At 38.7% G+C, this 19,899-nt stretch overlaps 1 protein-coding gene and 1 pseudogene across 2 annotated transcripts; both read right to left on the bottom strand.

Annotated features, from left to right (window-relative positions):
* Window positions 1-5,707: 5,707 nt before the first annotated feature.
* LOC125205938 (phospholipid:diacylglycerol acyltransferase 1) lies at window positions 5,708-10,389 on the bottom strand. 2 transcript variants are annotated; one of them, XM_048105156.2, is made up of 7 exons: window positions 10,236-10,389; window positions 9,697-10,121; window positions 8,412-8,634; window positions 8,033-8,313; window positions 7,570-7,897; window positions 6,734-6,993; window positions 5,708-6,623 (listed from the first exon to the last, which is right to left on the bottom strand). In XM_048105156.2, the coding sequence occupies exons 2-7, from the start codon at window positions 10,104-10,106 to the stop codon at window positions 6,140-6,142; spliced, it is 1,986 nt and encodes a 661-aa protein (XP_047961113.1). In that variant the 5' UTR covers window positions 10,107-10,121; window positions 10,236-10,389; the 3' UTR covers window positions 5,708-6,139. The 2 variants fall into 2 exon arrangements, with proteins under 2 accessions (XP_047961113.1, XP_047961114.1); XM_048105157.2 differs by having other exon boundaries at window positions 9,697-10,116; window positions 10,236-10,386.
* Window positions 10,390-18,061: 7,672 nt separating this feature from the next.
* LOC125206546 (uncharacterized) lies at window positions 18,062-18,983 on the bottom strand (annotated as a pseudogene).
* Window positions 18,984-19,899: the final 916 nt, after the last annotated feature.

The raw sequence follows: 19,899 nt of genomic DNA, 5'->3' as shown, positions 1-19,899 counted from the left end.
ATCACTACTGTAGTCGGCATTTTCATTTTGGATGGCTCTGATGATGTGTTAGAGTTTGTATACTAGAAATCACGTTTCGAGTGATTGAATACTGTAAAACTCTTATTTTATTTTCCAAGGAATAAAACAGATTATTTTTGTCATAATATTGTTATGTTTTACATTTAATGGATGTTAATGCATGTTTAAATGTATAAGTTAACGTAACAAAGTCTAAGTCTTTGTTTTAGCAGACCGGTTGTGGGCGTCGTCCACTTTAAGGTAACACGGTCAGTTCTAAACAGAGAAAAAGATGAATTTCACAACCTAGATGGAATTTGACTATCCATCGAGAAAGGTTGCAATGTCAGTCCGCATATTTCTAAGCCTTACTGAAATAAGATGACTTTGGTGTGGTATAGCACTGAACGGATCAGCAAGACTTGTCCTTGGGCTATCTACTGAAAGGTGAGGTCTTGATAATATTTGTTTCTTAATCAATGTAGGTTAGCATTGAGCATACGGTATTGATTATGCACTACTTTGACTTATCAAATGGTGCGGGTTTTTCGGAACCCAATTATCCTGATATATTGGGTAGTGGTGATCAATATCTAGCGGTGCTAGGATTGCTATTATATTGAATCGTGGGCGAGGAGAGTCTTGTTTGATAATGTCCTCAAGAGGAGTGCGAAACAAGGTTTTATTATTCGGAACCTAGCTAGTTGGAGTTTGATTACTCTATGAATAATAAATAAGCGTTTCATGCTAAGTCCACTCTTGGAATTAATAAGAAGTTAATTAATTAAGTTAATAGCAGACATTAATTAATTAATGGACATTTTAATCTTAAGCACGGGAAATGAAAGTTAAACGGAAACCCGGATTACTTGTAATTTCGGATTTGGATGGGGAGAGTTCAATATTACTTCTGTAGTGGCTGTTCGTAATATTCCAATTATAACTTATATTAAATTGTGGGTTCAATTTAATTAGTGAAAAGTAAATTGGATGAGCCCATATCCAAAACCTTCCATAGATCCCTTTCTGGGCCCAAAAGGAACTTAACATAAATAGGAGAATAAAGGAGACAGAAATAACGCATTTTTCATTATTGAAATTTTTGAAATTTTTGGCCCTAAGCTGAAGAGAATTTTGAATTCCTCTCCTATTCCAAAAAGGATTTCTTCTGTCTTCTTTATTTAAGTCCTAGTATTCTAGTAAGATCAGCCCACACTGATATTGGGATACAGTTCTGGAACCAGAGAGAAGATTTGTGGTCTAGTACTCAAAGCATCACGTGGAGAAGAAGCTAGTCATCTTCAATTCTTTGGAGAATTAATTAGGTATTTATCTACTCCGTAGAAAAGCATGTTTTAAGTTTCAATATTCTTAAAACATGATTAATTCATGTTATGAGCATGATACATGTGATAATTACGCAAATAGGTTTTGTCTAAATAATCTGCTAAATAAATCTGATTATTATGTAATTGATTTATGATGAGCGCTTCCGCTGCCAGTCCCTTCTTGATGACCATTGCTACCTCTCGAAGTGGCTTTTCAATTATGGAGACAATGTTGTAAAACCTAGTGCCAGACATGAACACCACAAAGAAAACTCCCATCACTGAAGCTAGTGCGACTGCAAGATATTTGAGGGTAAGATGTGTGGCCCCAAATACAGAGAATATGGCTTCCGCAAATGATACCAATAACTACCAGAATTTGGTGTGGCACCTTCTCCGATACTCATCATCATTCATCATCAGTCTCCCGGAGCTGATCGTCAAGAAACGCTTCAAGCGTCACTGACAATGCCCCCTTTGCAGTAGCCATTACCACTAGCGATTTGTAGAATAACCTAAAATTAAGCGCCTCGTTGCTAGCTGCTCTAAAGCTGAGAATCAGTCCTTGCAACACAGATACATATACTTATTAAACATCAAAATATTGAAACTCAAAACATTTCTGCTTTGTACATATTGAAATCGAATAATAGCATGCACAAGCACACACTCAATCTACTCTCTCTTTTGATGCAGTTCAAACGTAGAAATCGGGCTAAAACCTTCAGTGTCATATTGACTTAAAATTCGCACGATGCATACGAATCGCGATTTGGTTACATAGTTAGTGGAGATAAGTGATGAATTAGTTTGGTTACTTAATTGGCACACTTTGGTCTATATACTATGATGCCAAAGAGTATTGAACTGGGGAAACGCGCCACAATGCTAGGAAAAATGTTGAAAAGCACCATCTTGTAGCGGTCGATATGAACTTCCGCTGAATAAGTGAAGAGCAGTGCACTAACCGCGGTCAGCCTCACCTCCAATGTTCTCGTAATTTCTTTTGCAGTTAGCATGAAGATGGCTTATTTTCTTTTACAGTAGCTAAACATAGTAAACTTTTTTTGAAGTTTTCTTCTATAATTTTTTTCTAGAATATTAATCTACTGTATGTTTTCTTTTGTGTGGCATGTTTTCTTGCAGAGATTGAGATGTCAATTAATTATACAATGTATGTCTTAAACATCACATTGTAAATTATTGCATTGCTATTTTTGTTGTTATGATGTTTCGTTTTATTTCAATTTTAGCAATGTCAATTAATTATACATTGTATGTATTATTATTATTCTTCTCTTTGATGCAACTACTTTCTTAAACCTTTTTATTAACACTTTATCTCATGTGACTAATTTTTAAACCATAATAAAATTTAATGCGGAAATTATAATTTGAACGATACATTTAATTTTGTGAAATTAAATGATATAGCGTCGATCTAAGTTCGGAGTAGATGACCGTGGTATATTCATTTTCTCAAATCCGATTCCCGGTGAGTGAGAAATAATGGATTAAAGTTGTGCAAAATTGCAAACTTAATGAGCTATGAGAGAAGCTTAGAGAATAATTAAGAGAGTTAATTATCCCACATTGGAAGTTACAACCTTATTAAACTAGTATTTAATAAGAAGGATTATTACATGTAATAATTATAGTGGACTAAGATGGGCTATAAGAGCCCACACGCCCCCCCCGCCGCGAGCCGCGAGCCTCGAGCCCGAGCCCGCGCCCGTGCTCGTGCTCGTGCCCGTGCCCGTGTCCTTGGACTTGGATCTTGGCAATTGGTCTTTGGGTGGTTTTTGGGCCTGGTCGTGGGCTTGGCCCAAGGCTAGTGGGTCTAGTTCTTTTTAGACCACCACCGTTTCCACGTCAGCGAGCCAAGTGGGATGACACCTCGTCAGTATGACGCGGTAAGCCAACGTGGCTGACAGTTACGGTCCAGCATTGATGACAGCCATCAAGGCTGTGTTGACCTCTGCAGTGGACACAGAAACTAGAATCCACACTCTGCATCATACACTCTCTCTTCCCTCTGCATTGTTCTTCTGTCGAAGCTCTTCCTTCTCCTCCATCCAGTTCGCCGGAGCTCTGTTGATAGCGGTGCTGCTTCACCAGAGACGCAGCCGTTTTATCTTTGGGGACGAAACGCCAATCCGAAGAGCACTATCGGGGCGTATCTCGTCTTGCGGAAATAGGCTTCCTCGACTCGGCTATTTTTATAGTTTCGATTTCCATTTGTAATTTTCGTTTCAGTTCTTTTCTGTATTCCTTCTTGGGTTGTATTACGCCCGGTTATCTCTTGTAATTCTAGAAAACCCAACAGAACTAGTACTATTTTTTATTACATGGAGTAACATAAAATGAGTGTTTTTATTATGTAAACATTCATTTTCCATGACGTTTACTTGACAACTTTATTTAGAGTATCCGCATCGGTTCTCTCTGGGAAGGACGACGCCCATGTTGCTGGCACGACGACACCGTGTCCACCGTTGTGCTCTTGCTACTGGCACGGCGCTGCTCGATGCATCGAGCACGTCCGTGCCACTGAGCAAGCGACGTGGTGCGTTTCTATTCGCCAACGGATTAGCCGTTGGATTTTCTATTTTTTTTAAATCGAAAATAATACCATAAACTAAGAAAATATATATTTTCTGATTCCCAAAAATATAGCGTTGACTGCATGCAATGGAAGTGGAAGAATTGTCCGAATGCTTGGAGGGGGCAACACTTAAGCGGCCACAAAGGCGGCGGCCCAACGCTTATCCTTGAAGCGGTCGCCGACTACCGCCTATGGATTCGGCATGCATATTCCGGTTTGCCGGATCCAACAACAACTTGAACACACTCTATTCTTCACCACTCTTCAATGATGTTTTGAATGGTGTAGCACCGGTGATCGACTTCACCGTCAACGGAAATTCATACTACATAGGTTGCTATCTCGCTGATGGTATCTACCCAAGGTGGTCGACTTTTGTGAAGTCGTTCAGCAATCCGCAAGACCCGAGACGGATACTTTTTTCGCAGCATCAAGAGTCTGCTCGGAAAGACGTCGAAAGAGCTTTTTGGGTCCTTCAAGGGCGATTCAACATTGTGAAGGCCCCGTCTCGGTTGTGGTACGTTAAGAATATTGCCAACATCATGTACACTTGTATTATCTTGCACTACATGATTATAGTTGATGAAGGACCAAGGGCGGCTAACTTTTACGACGAGGATGAAGCCGGAAGCTCAACCGCGAGGCCTCCCCCACGCCGAGGTGTGCATACGATGGTGCACGAGAGGATCGAAACAAGACACACAATGCGCGATACCGAAACCCACATTGAGCTACAAGAAGACCTAATCAAACACATTTGAGCAAAATTTGGCCACGAGTAGTGGGTTTTTTAATTTTATGAATTTAATAAGTAATTTTTAATTTTTAGGACTTTAATTATGTAATTTTTAATTTTTAGGATTTAAATTATGTAATTTTTAATTTTTTAGTAATTTGTAATAGTATTCCGGGTATTTTTAATGCATTTCAATATTGTAGAAATGTTTTTATTTAAATTGAATAATAGAATGGTGGGACCCTTGAGCATGTCCTTGCGGAATAGCATAAATGTGAGTGTTGTGCTACTAGGGAAGAGCATGAAGTAAAAAATGAATGAAAATGAATCCGGGAGCATAGATGGGAATGCTCTTGTGAGCACAACTTTTGGAAAAAAAAATAATTTAGAGAAAACACTAGACATAAATTGTAGAAAATGGACTTCTATAGTTCCATACACATGCTCTTAATTTGATTTTAGGCTATAGTTGTTATTTCAAAAATAATGATGCACATAGTATTCTCCAAAGCAATGATAAATTAAATTTCATTAAGCTTCATGAAATAATGATTTAACCAAATCTAATCAACTTTTTTGGCTATTAGCCCTAATGTAATTAATATTCGTAAAATTATTGTTTTATTATTATAAGCTCTATATATATGTCATACTGTGAACAGTTAAAAGATTGAACTATTTCATCTCCATCTTTAAGTTGAAATTATTTGAATATAAAATTTCGAAAATAGTTTGGGTGGAGTAAAATTAATTTGTCAAAGCAACAAAAGTGAGCAATTCATTGGAGTTGTTTTTCAAAATGGATTGAATTAGACTAAATTTTTAAAAGCCCTTTCTTTATATTTCTGTAATAAAATGACAATTTTTATAGTACATGATTGAACTTTACCTTTATATAGGGGAGAATAGTAAATAAATTTATGGTTTTGACATTTTATCATAACTGATAAAAGTTAAAATTTTATTATATTTAATTTCTGTTTAGATAGGCTAAAATAAAATATAGTGCTAATGTCTAATAGATTACTTCCACAGACGTAGCAATTACATTAGACTATACAATTAATAATGAAGTCATTAACAATATTAAAGAATCCAAAAATTCTGCCCAAAAAAAAGAAACAAGAGTTCTCCTGCAGCATAAAATCTAAACCAAAGAATAGATACACCTCTTTCGTTTATCTCTACCCTGTTGAATGTTGATCCCATGGAAGAACACTAAAACCATACTCATAATAATACAAATATCAGCTGCAGAGGGAAAATAAAACACACAATCCCCAAAGAAACACACACTGTTGTAGCAGCGATGAAATGTTATTACCTATCCAGTTACAAGACATGATACCTTAACCAGAATACTAGTACGCTGCTTCAAAAGCTCGATCATGCTGAAGCTGACGTCTCAATCACGATGCACCATCCTACTTTACAAAATGAAGCTGTGGAAGCCTATCATACATGTTAGCTTTATAGAGGTAGCTTGATCCTTTCGGACCACTTGAAGATGTCTGAGTACACCCGGTCACCTCCCAGCTCCTCCCCTGTAGCCCCGGCAGCAACCCTCATAATGTCCTCGATCAAAGCAAAGTTTCCCATGATGTCAACGTGAGCACCACTCTGGGTGCCGCGGCCTTCGAGAAGAGTGGATGGAGGAGCATGATCGCACTCCCTTACATAAGTTTTCATTCCTGAAGGATTAAATCTGGTTTTTCCACGCCATGCTTTTGCACTCATGTAGCCTGCACTTAAAACAGGCACAGTTTCATCGCCATCAACGGTGAAAACACCATCTTTTACGCATCTATCTATATCTTCTTCAACTACGGATGTATCAATTTGAAATGGAATGTAGCAATCTGCAGCTGGGACCTGCTTGTACACATAAGCTCTTTCAGTTGGAATGCCAATTCCATACATAGAGAAGATCTCCATGTCAGGGGCATTTGGTAACCTGCGAAATGAGTGTTGTTAATGTTTACGAAATGCTGGACACATAAAAAATTGCGAGAAAAAGTAATAGACATAGATCAGATTTTAGAAATGGCATGCTCATTGGCTAACCTTGTTTCTAATGGATTTGACCAATATTTGTAGTGCGAATACTTGGGGTCGTCCAAGTTATCAGCAATACCATAGGAAAAATGAGCACTTCCACGCTCCATCATTTTTGGGGCAATATAGTTTAGCAGATCTAGTAAATCTCCAGCAGTATAAGCTTTATATTCAGAAACAGCTGTGATGCCACTGATACCCATGTCATGATACTCTGTCCACACATCTTCACAAGTATCGTTTGCAAAATTGTTGCCCTTTACAGCATCCTGCACAAAAACAACTTCAAACATCAATATAAGGTCTAGTAACAATCCTTGGCACAATTGAAAAGACACATTCAACTACGTCGCTAGGGTCAGAGATCGCACATGCACTTGGTGGGGGTTTCCCTCGCTAACCCAATACATTCATTGAAATGACACAATGTCGCTTAGAGAGGTTTTCAATTTAAAAAAAAACATATTTCAGAGGCAGGCATAGTAAGTTGAAAGAGATTGAGATATGAGCAATGCCCCCAGCATGACAGGAATTTCTCATGGCTCGGTTGCTGTCCTTTTATAAATGTAAAGCACATTCACTTTGGCGCAATCAAAATTTGCTTTAACTAATCTTCACACATAAACTATAATGTAGCGTTGCTTTATATATTAAGCTGTTGTCATGAAATCTTTACTTGGCCAGACATATTTATTCTTCCAGTCTCAAGAAACTTACCCAAGAATAGGTAAACTGTGAAACTGTTGGAGACTAAATGAGGCACTTCCCATAGTAGGGACTAAATTAGCATAATATAGATGAGTATGACATTGTAAAGTATCACTGAACAAAGCAAGAAACGTTACCCTAAAATCAATCCTCTGAATCTCGGAAGAATGTGCCTCAGCTACATCTTTCCCAAATGATATTATCCTTCCATAATGGGCAAATTTAACTTTCTGTTTAACATTTCCGTCTTCTGTACAGGTTAAGTCCTCAGGTTGGCTGGTATTATGTTTTCTTTTGCTTGCAGCATAACCCTGCTCCGGTGACCAATCAAGTCCACCCCAAATGGTATCTCCGCCTTTAGGTATCATGGACATTGTTGAATCCCATGTCCTAGTCATCTTCATTATGTGCTGCAAGGTTTGGATTCGGAATAGATCCTTATCCAGGACACCAGGAGCAACAGCCCTGAATAGAACGATTGCCCAAATAGCAGGTAACAGTAAGCACATGAACTAACCATAGAAAAGATGGGCTGGTAAGCAATTTCAGCATTAAAATTTTCACTGAAGCAAACAAGAAGTTCCATGTTCATAAATCTACCTGGCAACAGCAATATCTCTACCTTCTGCAGAGAAAAGCCCAGAAACAGCTTTAGGGACACCTAAAAATGGCCCCCCAATGTTCATCACAGCCTTTATATGTTTAGCACACCAATCCGGTCCACCTCCTCCGCCCATCGGAGCAGGTGCCTCCACCCATTTCATGAAATGGAGAAAGTATAGAACACCCATGGAATGTGGAATAATTACTGCCCTGTGTCCACTTGTAGCAACCATCAGTTCGATATTACTTTTTATTCTACTCAGTGCTCCATCACGCACCTGAAAAGTAAATAGGAGTATTTCATAAGAGAAGTGCATCAATAATCCAATTGTCTTGTAATTAAACCTCTCAAGATTGATAAATGTTTAACATGTACTTCTGTGTTCTGGAATGAAAGCCTCCAATCATATGCAGCCATGTACATGGCTTTCTCTTCATACCCAATCCGAGCAAGATTAGCTATTAGAACTGCCCAAACAAAATATCCTGGAGCAAAGTAATCTGCAGCAACTAGGCCGGTAACAGGCCTGACTCTGACACCGGGAGGATCCAAGCCAGTTTCATTATCCAACGACATGTGATCCACCCAACATAGTGGCCTACAAAAGAATTTAAAGGAATCAAATTCATACTCCACAAAAGATGCAAGACAATCTCTTTGTAGTGTTTTTACGAGTATAAATAAGAATACCAGTTAAGAACTCATATAAGAAGCAGGTCAATGATTGATAAGAATCTTTTGGGGAGTGACTGATGTACTGATACTCAGATACCACACATTAGTGAACTATAAATTTTTCAAAAAAGTTTATGAGATATATAGAAATTGAGAAAATGACTGCACCTCAGGTCATGTGTCTCAGTAGCATGAAAACATCTTACAGCAAACTCAAGAGTCTCAGACACACGCATGTACGCGCACGCACACACACAAACCAGCAGGCATCCACTGATCCACCAATAAGTGGGAAGTGATACCAAAACTAATTACTTTACATGGTTAAATGTTCATTTAATAATCCTGCAAATTCCATCTTACTCCTACGCAGAAGATCTAAACTTTTGAACTGTTATCAACAGCCCTTACAGCTAAGTACCACTATATCGGTCTTCTCTAATCAAGTATAAATTCTATTCCCTCCAGTGTACTGAGATCGCTGCCATTTAATATTATACTGTACCAGTAACTAGCAAACTTACTGCACAATCATCACAGTAAAGAAAGTTATCATTGTTGTTGTACTTAGTTGCCACTTCAAGCCAATGGCAAGAAAATCTAGCTTAAATCACACAAACCAAAAATCAAAAAGCATTTTCCTGCCAAAAAATGAACATTAAATCGACCAACACACGATTTGTTGCTTCTGCACAAACAAGCCTCTAAACATAGAAAATGAAAAACACAAAGAAACCAATTTCCTAAATTCTAAATACTAGCATAACAACTAATCTAACTACTCCAATTTATGGAAAGAAGCTCGAATCCAGTAAATCTTTCTAATGGAGAATATCGTTCCTACTCTATCCCCCTCTTTAAAAAAAACAACCAACAATTTCTTCCACAAATTCACTTCATACCATCACAGGGAAGAAACTCCAAAAAAAATCATCAGCACAAAAAGACAAATCAACCGACAAAAAAAGCCAAATCAAATCTTCACCTCTTGTAAACTTCACCGAACGTGCCTCCCCACAGCCTCTTCCTGAACAATCCTTCAGCACAGCTATGCCCCTCCCACAGCTCCAGCCCTCCCGTCACGATTCCGGGAACAAAAACCACCGGATGCTTCGCCCGCAGCCCCTCCTTCTTCAGCTTCACCCCCGGCGGGTCGGGCATTGGCCCCGTAATCGCCTCCGTCACGTACTGCGGGAACGAGGAAGGCATCATGTTGTACGAGAACAGCAGCGCCCACCACACCACGCAGACGCACCCAATAAACCAGCAGCAATTGTCCAGGCACGACCATTTCCGCTGCTTCTTCGGCTTCCGGAGCTCCGGCCTCTTCTCCTCCGGATCCGGCGCCCGGACCGACTCCTCCGCGGCGGCGCGCCTCCGTCGCAGCGACGGCATCGCGAATTGACTACGCTATGGCGGGAAAATCGACCCGATCGGAATTAGTAATTGTGTTTTTTTTCTCCTTTGCGAAATAATTGGATTATTTTTAGTTTATGATAGAGATAGTGAATTAGTGATTAGTACCTAGCTGCTGCTTCACTAGGGATTAGCACCGGCGGCGGCGGCGGAGGAGGATTTGGTGGCGCGGGGCGGAGTTTTAACGGTTGAACGATTCTGTTTAGTGTTTCGCCGTTTCACGTGTTAATACTGTAATCAATAAATCCCATCTAGTGGAAGTTGCCACAATCTAGTTGAATTTATGGGTTTAATTACTGAATAAAACAAGAAATTAATTTTAAAATTTTGGGCGAAAAAATTGTGAAATTTAATATTGTAGCTGAATAAATGAAATTAATGAAGATTCAGATATATGGTTTCATACAATTTATACGAATTAGTATTAGATTTTATATTTTTACAGTCAAATTTTTAGTTTGTGAGAATAAATTTGATTTTTGCTGATGATTTAACAAATGTTAGTTCTAAAGAAAAATGTGAAGGTGATTTTTTTATATATATTTTAGATTAATTATCTGACATAAATCTCTAACAAATCGGATGCTTTTTTATAGATCTATGACTTTTAATTTATTTATTGTTTGTTCTTGGCACGAACTTCAAATCTTGATAACCCTGTATGACGTGGCACGTACATAAAATCAAATGGAGTAGTTTGGATTTTCATTTTTCAGTCTCACCTCGTATTTGTTTTTTGTTTTGTTTTTTTTGTTTTTTTGTTTTTTTGGGTTAGTCAAGTTGAATTTTATTTATTTGAAAGTTCTGGATAATATTACACTTTACAGCTTCTTTTATGCTCTATGTATTCTAAAGTTTCTAGAAAATTGTTTTACTTTGCGTGTCTTTTTTTATTTTATTGTCTTCACAGATATAAAAACGGTATTTTTGTTCATATGAGTAGTAATTTTTATTTATATATTAATCACTTCAGCAAAAATTGTTTTTATTATTTATGTATAAAAATAGTAAACAATATATATATGTTTATAAGAACGGTCATTTTAATTTATAAGAATAGTAATTTTATCCAGAGTAAAGGCCAAAATTGGTCCTGAACATATGTTCATTTTATCATTTTGGTCCTAAACTTTATCTTTTGAATTTTTTGGTCCTGTACATTTCAAATCGGATCACAATTGGTCCTCCGTTAACTATTCCGTTAATATTTAACCGTCAACGATTTTAATCACAATTTTGACCAATTTAAGCAACTTTTAATTATTTAATCATCAAAATTATTTTTTTAAACAAAATCATAAATTATTGAGTGAACTTCAAAAATGGTCCCTGGACTATGGGTTTATCTCGTAAATGGTCCCTGGACTTTAAAAATATCACCAGCAGTCCCTGGACTAAGGCTTAATATCAAAAACGGTCCTTTTGTACTGTTTCGAGATGAAAATGCCCTTTTCAGGCTTTGAGCAATTTTGACAATTCAATTTCGTCTATTGTTCATTAAGTCAGCAACTCATTTAATTTTGCAGGTTTTGTCATAATTGCATCTCTCTCTCTCTTCACACCTTCTATAAATATTGACCATATTCTCTCTCCCCTGTCTCATTTCCCTTCTTCTTCTTCTTCTTGTCTGAACCATTTAATCCGTAAAAATCTAGACGCGATTCTTCTTCTTCTTGGTCCTGCTTCCCTCCGCAACGTCGAGCTTGCTTGCCTTCATGTCTTCGCTGTCCGTTAAAAATTCGACTGATGGAAGAGGAGGAGGAAATGGTTGTAAGTGGCTCCGGTATAAGTACGAAATTTGTATGTACCGGCACAGAGCGACTCTCAAAATCGTTGCCGACGCAAGAAAGGCATCATTTGGAATGTTGTATTTCGTATGTGAGAAAAAGGGCACAGTTGGAGGCTGCAATTATTTTTGGTGGTGTCATCCGAAGCGTGTGGATTTTGAAGGCTGCAATTACTTGGTTGGAAACAATGGTCATGAAGACGAAGTCGGAGGAGAAGATGAAATTGGAGGAGAAGACGAAGTTCATTCTGAAGTATATCCAAAGCGGTGTGAAGGTGGAAGTAAAGTGAAAGATAATATTCTTGTGTTAGTTGCTGGGTTTTCGTTGGTGGTTTCATTTGTAGCCATTATGGTCAGTTTGATGAAGTAGGATTGAACAAGTACTCCATTGCAATGTGCGGGGGAAAATATTGGTGAAGAAACATTTTGCGAAGAAGAATTGTAATTTGAAGTGCTGCATTTTGGGGAAAAAGTTACTTAATTTGCATAGTTTGACTTTTAATTTGCAGATTGTGATCTTGGGGATGAACATTTCTACGTTTGAAGTTTTAGTTTTTGTGATTTGAATAGTTTAATGGCCGAAATGAGTTTTGTTCGATGGGTATGAAATGGGTTCTGAATTGAATACAATATACAGGGTAACTTGCGAGAATTAAAATTTGTAGTGTGTGATCAGAACCAAAAATTTGAAGTGATTAAATTGATGCAATTTGATTAACAAGATTTATGTATTGTTAAGTATTAAGTTTCTGGTTTTAAAATTGTGATTTGAAGATTTGGCTAATTAACCACGGCGAAATGAAAGTTGTTGAAATAATAACATGACTAGTATTCTATACAGCTAAATCAACTCTAAATAATATCCAAATTGCACTTCAAATGCCTACAAACTAAAATTAGATGTAGTACAACAAACTAATATCAGATGCAATACAACAACTTAGATGTAGTACAACAAACAAATATCAGACATGGTACATTAGTGTTTCAAAAACTAATATCAGATGCAGTACAAAACTAATATCATAACGGGTGTTAAAGTAATATCATATCAGGTTTTAAAGTAATATCATATGTCGTCCCAGAATTGGGCATTTCAAAATTTAAACTTTTTCAAACTGTCAGACTCACCCGGATTTGCATGTACTGTCATATATACACATATGGGGTGTTGACACGTAGAGAGAGAGAGAGGAAAACTAGAGTGGCTTTCGAGAAACCCTTCCATCTTCCCACCACTTTTTACCTTTTATCGTTCATCTCCCTTCCCTCCCTCACACCTACCCTCCAATTTCCCTCTCATTTTCCTCTCACCACTTGCTAACATATGCATAAACTCAGTCTCACTCCTCTGTGTCGTGATTGGTGACCAAGCGAATCGTCGTTGCCCACTCCACCAAAGTTGTATCAGCGACCAGAATTCCGAATGGGACGAATGAGCGATCGTGATGCCGCCAAAAAAAAGGGGTCGAAAGAAGAATAACGATGAAGGTGCTAGCTCTAGTCGAAAGACGACGAACAATGACGGTGCTAGCTCGCGTCGACATACGAGGAACAATGGTGGTGCTGGCCCAAGCCGTCCGGTGATAATAGACCTTGATGAAGAGAGATGGAAACTTCGTGGTGAAGATATCTCCATCTTCCACCCGGAGCTTGAATATGGTACGCATTTCATCCTTAAAATTCAAAGTGTTCGGCTATGTAGTTGAAAAATGAAAAATTTGCACTTATGTTATGTTGCGGTCGGTTAGGGTTCTGTGAACATTTATCGAATTTATGCATCCCAAAAATTTGTAATTTGGATTTTGTTGTTTTGCGTGACTTTGCACAGATACTAGGCCTGATTGTTTTACAATTGCCCTTCACCACCATGGTGTGTTTCGCGCTGGAGAGTACATTACGGGATTGTTAAACTACATCGACTACGTGAGCATATTGCAGTTTAACCTGTTCGAATTGGCAAGTATGATGGTCAGAGTTGGGTATCCAAGACATGCTATATGTGAGTCTTACTATTGTCATCCTCATTTCAATGATGGATGCGTGGGTACTAAAATTGGGCATCCTACTGATCCGCTCATGGACGAAGACGATGTCTCTCGATTTATGAAGGTTGCTAGTACCTCAAAATCGAGGCTCGTTCACGTCTACGTGCTTGAGATTACACCTGCAGATGCTCGGGCACGACAGCAGGAGTACCAAATTGAGTTCTTTAAAAAAAATTTGGAAACAAAATCGTCTAGTAGTGTAGTCATTGAAGAAATAGAGGAGCCCCATTTAGGGGTACCGAAACCAGTTAGGAAGAAGGCAAAGGTTATTCCACAAACACCTCCAAAGGCTATTCCACAAACACCTCTGTTAGGCTGGTATGAACCTGATCCCGAGTTTGAAAAATATCTCGTTGATAGCTTGGTGAAAGCACGTGAAGGATAGAAGGCGAAAGAAAGTGAAAATGAAATCGTTCACAAAAATCTGATGGATGAATTTGTTGTGGTTCAGGTATCCTAATTCGTGCTATAGTTGGTTGTGTTATAACTATAATAACTACCATATCTAAATGTGAACATTACTTTGTAGGATGATGATGGTGGTGTTACTGTTGGACATCCAATTGATGTTGGAAATGATTTTGTTGATGTACAACAGGTATTAAATGTGGAGTTACTTATTGCTATGCATGTATATAGTTGTTAACTGTATACTTATTGCACTTATTGCTATGCATGTATATAGTTGTTAACCGCATGCTTATTGCACTTACTGCTATGCATGCATATTGGTTTTGATATTAGTTTGCATGCATATTGGTTTTGATATTATGTTTTGTATTTGAGGAGGGATATGGTTAACAAATTGTTGACTTTGCAGCCTACAAAATCAGTTGAACAAGGTTCTGAAGTTCAAGTTCAAACTGCAACTGGTGTACATCCATTATTTTGTGTATTTTGTGGTATCCAATAACTCTCACATCTCTGATGACTATTACTACGAAGATTGTGTTTTATTTTTGCCATGTATTGCATCTGATATTACTAGTAGTACACACTTTGTTCAGTAAATTTGATATTAGTTGCCATGTACTACATGTGAGATTAGTTTCGTATGACATGTGATATTAACTATAGCCAATTTGATATTAACTATACCCAATTTGATACTCCCTCCGTCCCAAGATAAGTGACTTGTATTCCTTTTTGAGGTGTCTCACTATAAGTGACCTATTTCCATTTTTAGCAAAAAGTCATCTCTCTTACTTTATTCTCCACCTACTTTATTCTCTCTTCTCTCCTCTACTTTTCCATCTCTCATACTTTACTCTCCCCACTTTAACTTATTTAAATACCATTCCTTAAATCCCGTGCCCAAAAAAAGTAGGTCGCTTATCTTGGGACGGAGGGAGTATTAGTTTTGAATACTGCATCTGATATTACTAGTGGGAGTACTATCTTTTGTAGTATGAAATTACTATGTGCATTTGAAATTATTTTCATATCTGCATTTGAAATTATTTTCATATCTGTATTTTCGTATCAGATCAGGCGTTAAGACGCATTCGATTTAATGTATTTTCCAACTTCCAACTTCCAACTAACTCATTTAATGATACACTATCAACCTATATAAAAACCTGCAAAACCAAATACATACACCTAAACACAACAAAATGGAGACTACCACAAATCAAAATCCAGTCGTTGGTGAAAAATTGTCCGAGGAAAAGTTGAAGAATATCTTTGCAAGATTAAAGCGACCCCAAAATGCAAACGACACGAAGGCAATACCGACACCATCCAAAACTGAGGTCCGTTTCTCAGCACTGGTCTCAGAAACTGCCGCCAATGTCACAGTTGTCTCAAGCTCAACTATGACAACGACGTCTAACAATCAACACCCATTCGAATGGGCAATGGAATGGGAAGAATGGGTGGAAGAAGTCGAACAAGATCCATTCGAGTAGATGTCTATCAACATCAATTTTAAGTGGGGTAGGATTTCCAACATGATCCACACGATTGTAACAAATATCTATATTTAGTGTATGACCACACGTCGGACTGACAACTGAAAAAAATTTTAATGCCCATTTTTATAATTCTACTTCTGAAGACGGTGCATCAAATAAAATTTCAATGCAATATTTCATTCAATCCAACATCAGAAACTTCAAACTTCATAAAATTTGATTGTTCGACCTTAGAAAAAGGAAATTCAAACTAAATTGATGACAATAAAATTTTTTCCCAATAATCACGTACTACAATCTACTCCCTCCGTCCCAGAGAAGTTGGCATACTTTGAAAATGACACGGGATTTTAGGAGGTTTTGTTTTGTGTGTTAAATGGAGAGAGAAAATATAATTTTTATATTCATGTGAGAGAGAACTTTTTCCAAAAAGGGAAATGTGACATCTTTTGTGGGACAAACTAAAAAGGAAAGTGTGCCAACTTCTCTGGGACGGAGGGAGTACTTATCAAACTACTTGCTCAAATTCACGATAATGGATACAAATGAAACAAACAACTGAAACCCAGCAAATAAAAAAAATCAGCTTCATCCTCTCCTCCAACCAACCAAACCTTCGCGCGCGCCGATTCTGCCCAACCAAGTAAAAAACCGCATACTTCGGATAACAACCACCATAAAGAAAGGAAGGGAAGATCAAAACCACCATGAAAGAAGGGAAGGGAAGAGACCAGACGAAGCCAGAGGAAGAAGAAGGGAAGAGAGAGATAGAGGAGAGAGACAGGAGAGAAGGTGTGAAGAGAGAGAGATGCAATTATGACAAAACCTGCAAAATTAAATGAGTTGCTGACTTAATGAACAGTAGACGAAATTGAATTGTCCAAATTGCCCAAAGCCTGAAAAGGGCATTTTCGTCTCGAAACAGTGCAAAAGGACCGTTTTTGATATTAAGCCTTAGTCCAGGGACCATTTACGAGATAAACTCATAGTCCAGGGACCAATTTTGAAGTTCACTCTAAATTATTTGTTCTCATTGCCACTTTTATCTTCTTCCTCCACTAATTCTCTTCTCCCTCGTAACATATAATTGTTTAGGAAAAATGAAGTACTCCTACATATTATTGTTTTTGATTTATGGACTTTATTTCATCCAAAAATGATCTAGGGTTTTCGGCAAGAAAAATCGAAAGGGGTTTTTGGCATATATCCCCTTTTTTTCCGCTTAAAGTAGTAAGTATTTTGTTTGTAGCGTTGATTGTAGAAGAAGAATTGGTTGCAGGTGGTAGAAGTGGGAGAGCTATCGGAAATATTTCAATGGAAAGAGGAGGTGGCAAAAGGGCTTCCTGGGTGGAAAGAGGAAGAGAGAACTCACGTCGGAGAAGAACTATCAGACGCCTTCCTATACCTCGTACGGCTGTCGGATATGTGTGGGATTGATCTGGGTAAAGCTGCCCTCCGCAACATGGAGCTCAATGCACTCAAATATCCGGCGCCTCTCAACAACAATGACTGTGGAAATCAGTAGTAATTCTTCAATCAATGATGACTCTGTTTTGGTTTAACTCTTTCGTATTGTGGGTCTCGATTTTACGAGATGGAACTGCTGCTGCTTTTGTTGTTCTGTTTAAATTGCTCTTCGATCGTTCGTGACCGGCTTTTCTACATCCCCTATCAATAATTTATGATTTTATTTTAGTTTTTTTTATGATTAAATAATTAAAAATTGCCTAAGTTGGTCAAAATTGTGATTAAAATCGTTGATTGTTAAATATTAACGGAATAGTTAACGGATGACCAATTGTGATCCGATTTGAAATGTACAGGACCAAAAAATTCAAAAGATAAAGTTTAGGACCAAAATGATAAAATGAACATATGTTCATGACCAATATTGGTCTTTACTCTTTTATCTATAACAACAGTCACTTTTACAAAATACTAGTTATATGATTTTGTATTTTTGCTTTTATTATTAATTTATAAAAATAATTGTTATTTCTTGAAGGCTGAAAGGTCATTAGAGGGACAGTTTGCGCACATTTTTTTTTTTAAAATAGTGAGTCAAATGATTTCTAGATCAGTTTATTTTTTAAAACATGAATAATGATATTTGATTATATTGGAGTATTTGTTGTCTTAGGTGATATTGATGGCTGGCTATAGTAACTTAGTAGATTACTCCTTTTAATGGAGCACTATCCAATAAACTCAGTCGCTTATAGAGCAAGTGCAACTACTACTAGTTATTATTAATTTTGCATAATAAATTATCCGTAATGAATAATTAATATTGTTTCAAGTTTAATAAGTATCTTAGTAATGAGAAATCACTAATGATTTATATATTTCATAGGATTCGGATACATTAATATATATTTTAAAATCTATTAATTTTATAAATTATAAGACGTGTAATTAATGACATCAATAAATTAAAACTCAAATTTTTATTTGAAGTAATAGAGAAACAAATAAATCTACCTTTAATATAAAGTATCAGATCACACATCTCGTACCTCCCGGTAGCTAGCAGGAGACTCTTGATCTCCTTCATCTTCTCCAACGAAATGCAGAAAGCCGTGGGCGCCCTCCTAAACATCACTAATATCTCACTCTCCGAGACTCCCATATCACGAAAGCCCTGCATCTTGAGCTCCAAACTCTGTTTGCTACGCGAAGCAATAGCACGAACAGCATGGACAAAAGTCTTGCTCCTTTGATCGACCTCCATCTCCGTCGCCCTCTCCACCGCCTTCCTCATCAAATCAGGCTTCAACAAGAGGCAACGCGGGTAATTATGCAGAAATACGCGTATACCCTCTGTAGTTACTCCACAGCTCCTTAAGAAGTCAACATTTGGGAGGAAGATTTTCTCCAAATCCACAGTCATATACCACACGGATCTCTTCACGAGCCCTATCACCTCGTCGTTGGATCCCAACATGCCCTTGAGCGTGGCGAGCTGCGGGATGATCTTCTTCTCCGCGCTTGAATGTTAAATCGCGTTACTGCACAACATTATCTTGGCAATCTCATCGGCAGAAAAGCCGAAGTCCCTGAGGATTTTGATCTTGTGTAGTACAGGAGTATGTGTAATTAATGACATTATATTAGAGCATCCGCAATGGTCGGCTAGCGACCGGCTAATCGATTCGTCGCGCTGGCCGATCGGCTAGCCGAACCATTGCAGTCGGCGAGAGCGAAACCGGCTAGCGCTTTGGCGTGGGCTGGCCGATCGCTCGTCGCTGGCCGAAGCGCTGGCCGATCGGCTAGCCGCCATTGTGGCGGCCCGATCGGCCAGCGCCGGTTTTTGTTTTGTTTTGTTTTTTTTTAAAAACTATATAAACGCGATTTTCGTTTCATTTTCATTTGCACCACTTGTTTTAACAAGTTTTCTCTCTCTCTAACTTTCTGTACAAGAGCATCATCGAGCGATGGATCACAACAACGAGTCCAGTCCAGCGACGAGTGGATCTCAAACTCCCACGGTACCTGTGGGATCTGGATGGGGGCAGATGGGCCCGGGGTTTAACATCCCTCGGAATCAGATGATGGGGATGATGGCTGGTGCGCCGGGGGGGGGGGGCGATGGGGGGGAAACAGGAGGGTATGCCAGGGGGTATGCCGGGGGGGATGCCGGGCGGCGGGCAGGGGAGCGGCAGACAGTCAGCGCCCGGGTGGGGGGGTATGCCCCAGATGCATCAGCAGATGATGCTGCAGCAGATGATGGGGATGATGTGGCAGGGCGGGATGCAGGGGGGATGCAGCACGGTATGCATCCCGGGATGCAGGGGGGGTGCAGGGGTCACCGAGAGGGGACACGGTATATCGGCCCTCGCTTGATTTTTTGACGGCTTCGTCTCACACGTCGACCCCAGTGGATACGCTGTTCTCTGGCGATGACCTTCTGTCATTGCATGATATGGGGATCGATCTCGAGGATCCGGATACTCCCGTTCCGGCGAGGCGGGCCGCGCCGAAGAAGAAGACGAGGGGGAAGGTCAAGGCGGTCGGCGAGTCAT

This window comes from Salvia hispanica, chromosome 6, assembly GCF_029641045.1.
Source record: "Salvia hispanica isolate PSC_SH4W2 chromosome 6, Shi_PSC_v1, whole genome shotgun sequence".
NCBI lineage: Eukaryota > Viridiplantae > Streptophyta > Magnoliopsida > Lamiales > Lamiaceae > Salvia > Salvia hispanica.
This window is presented reverse-complemented; position numbering and strand designations above follow the sequence as displayed.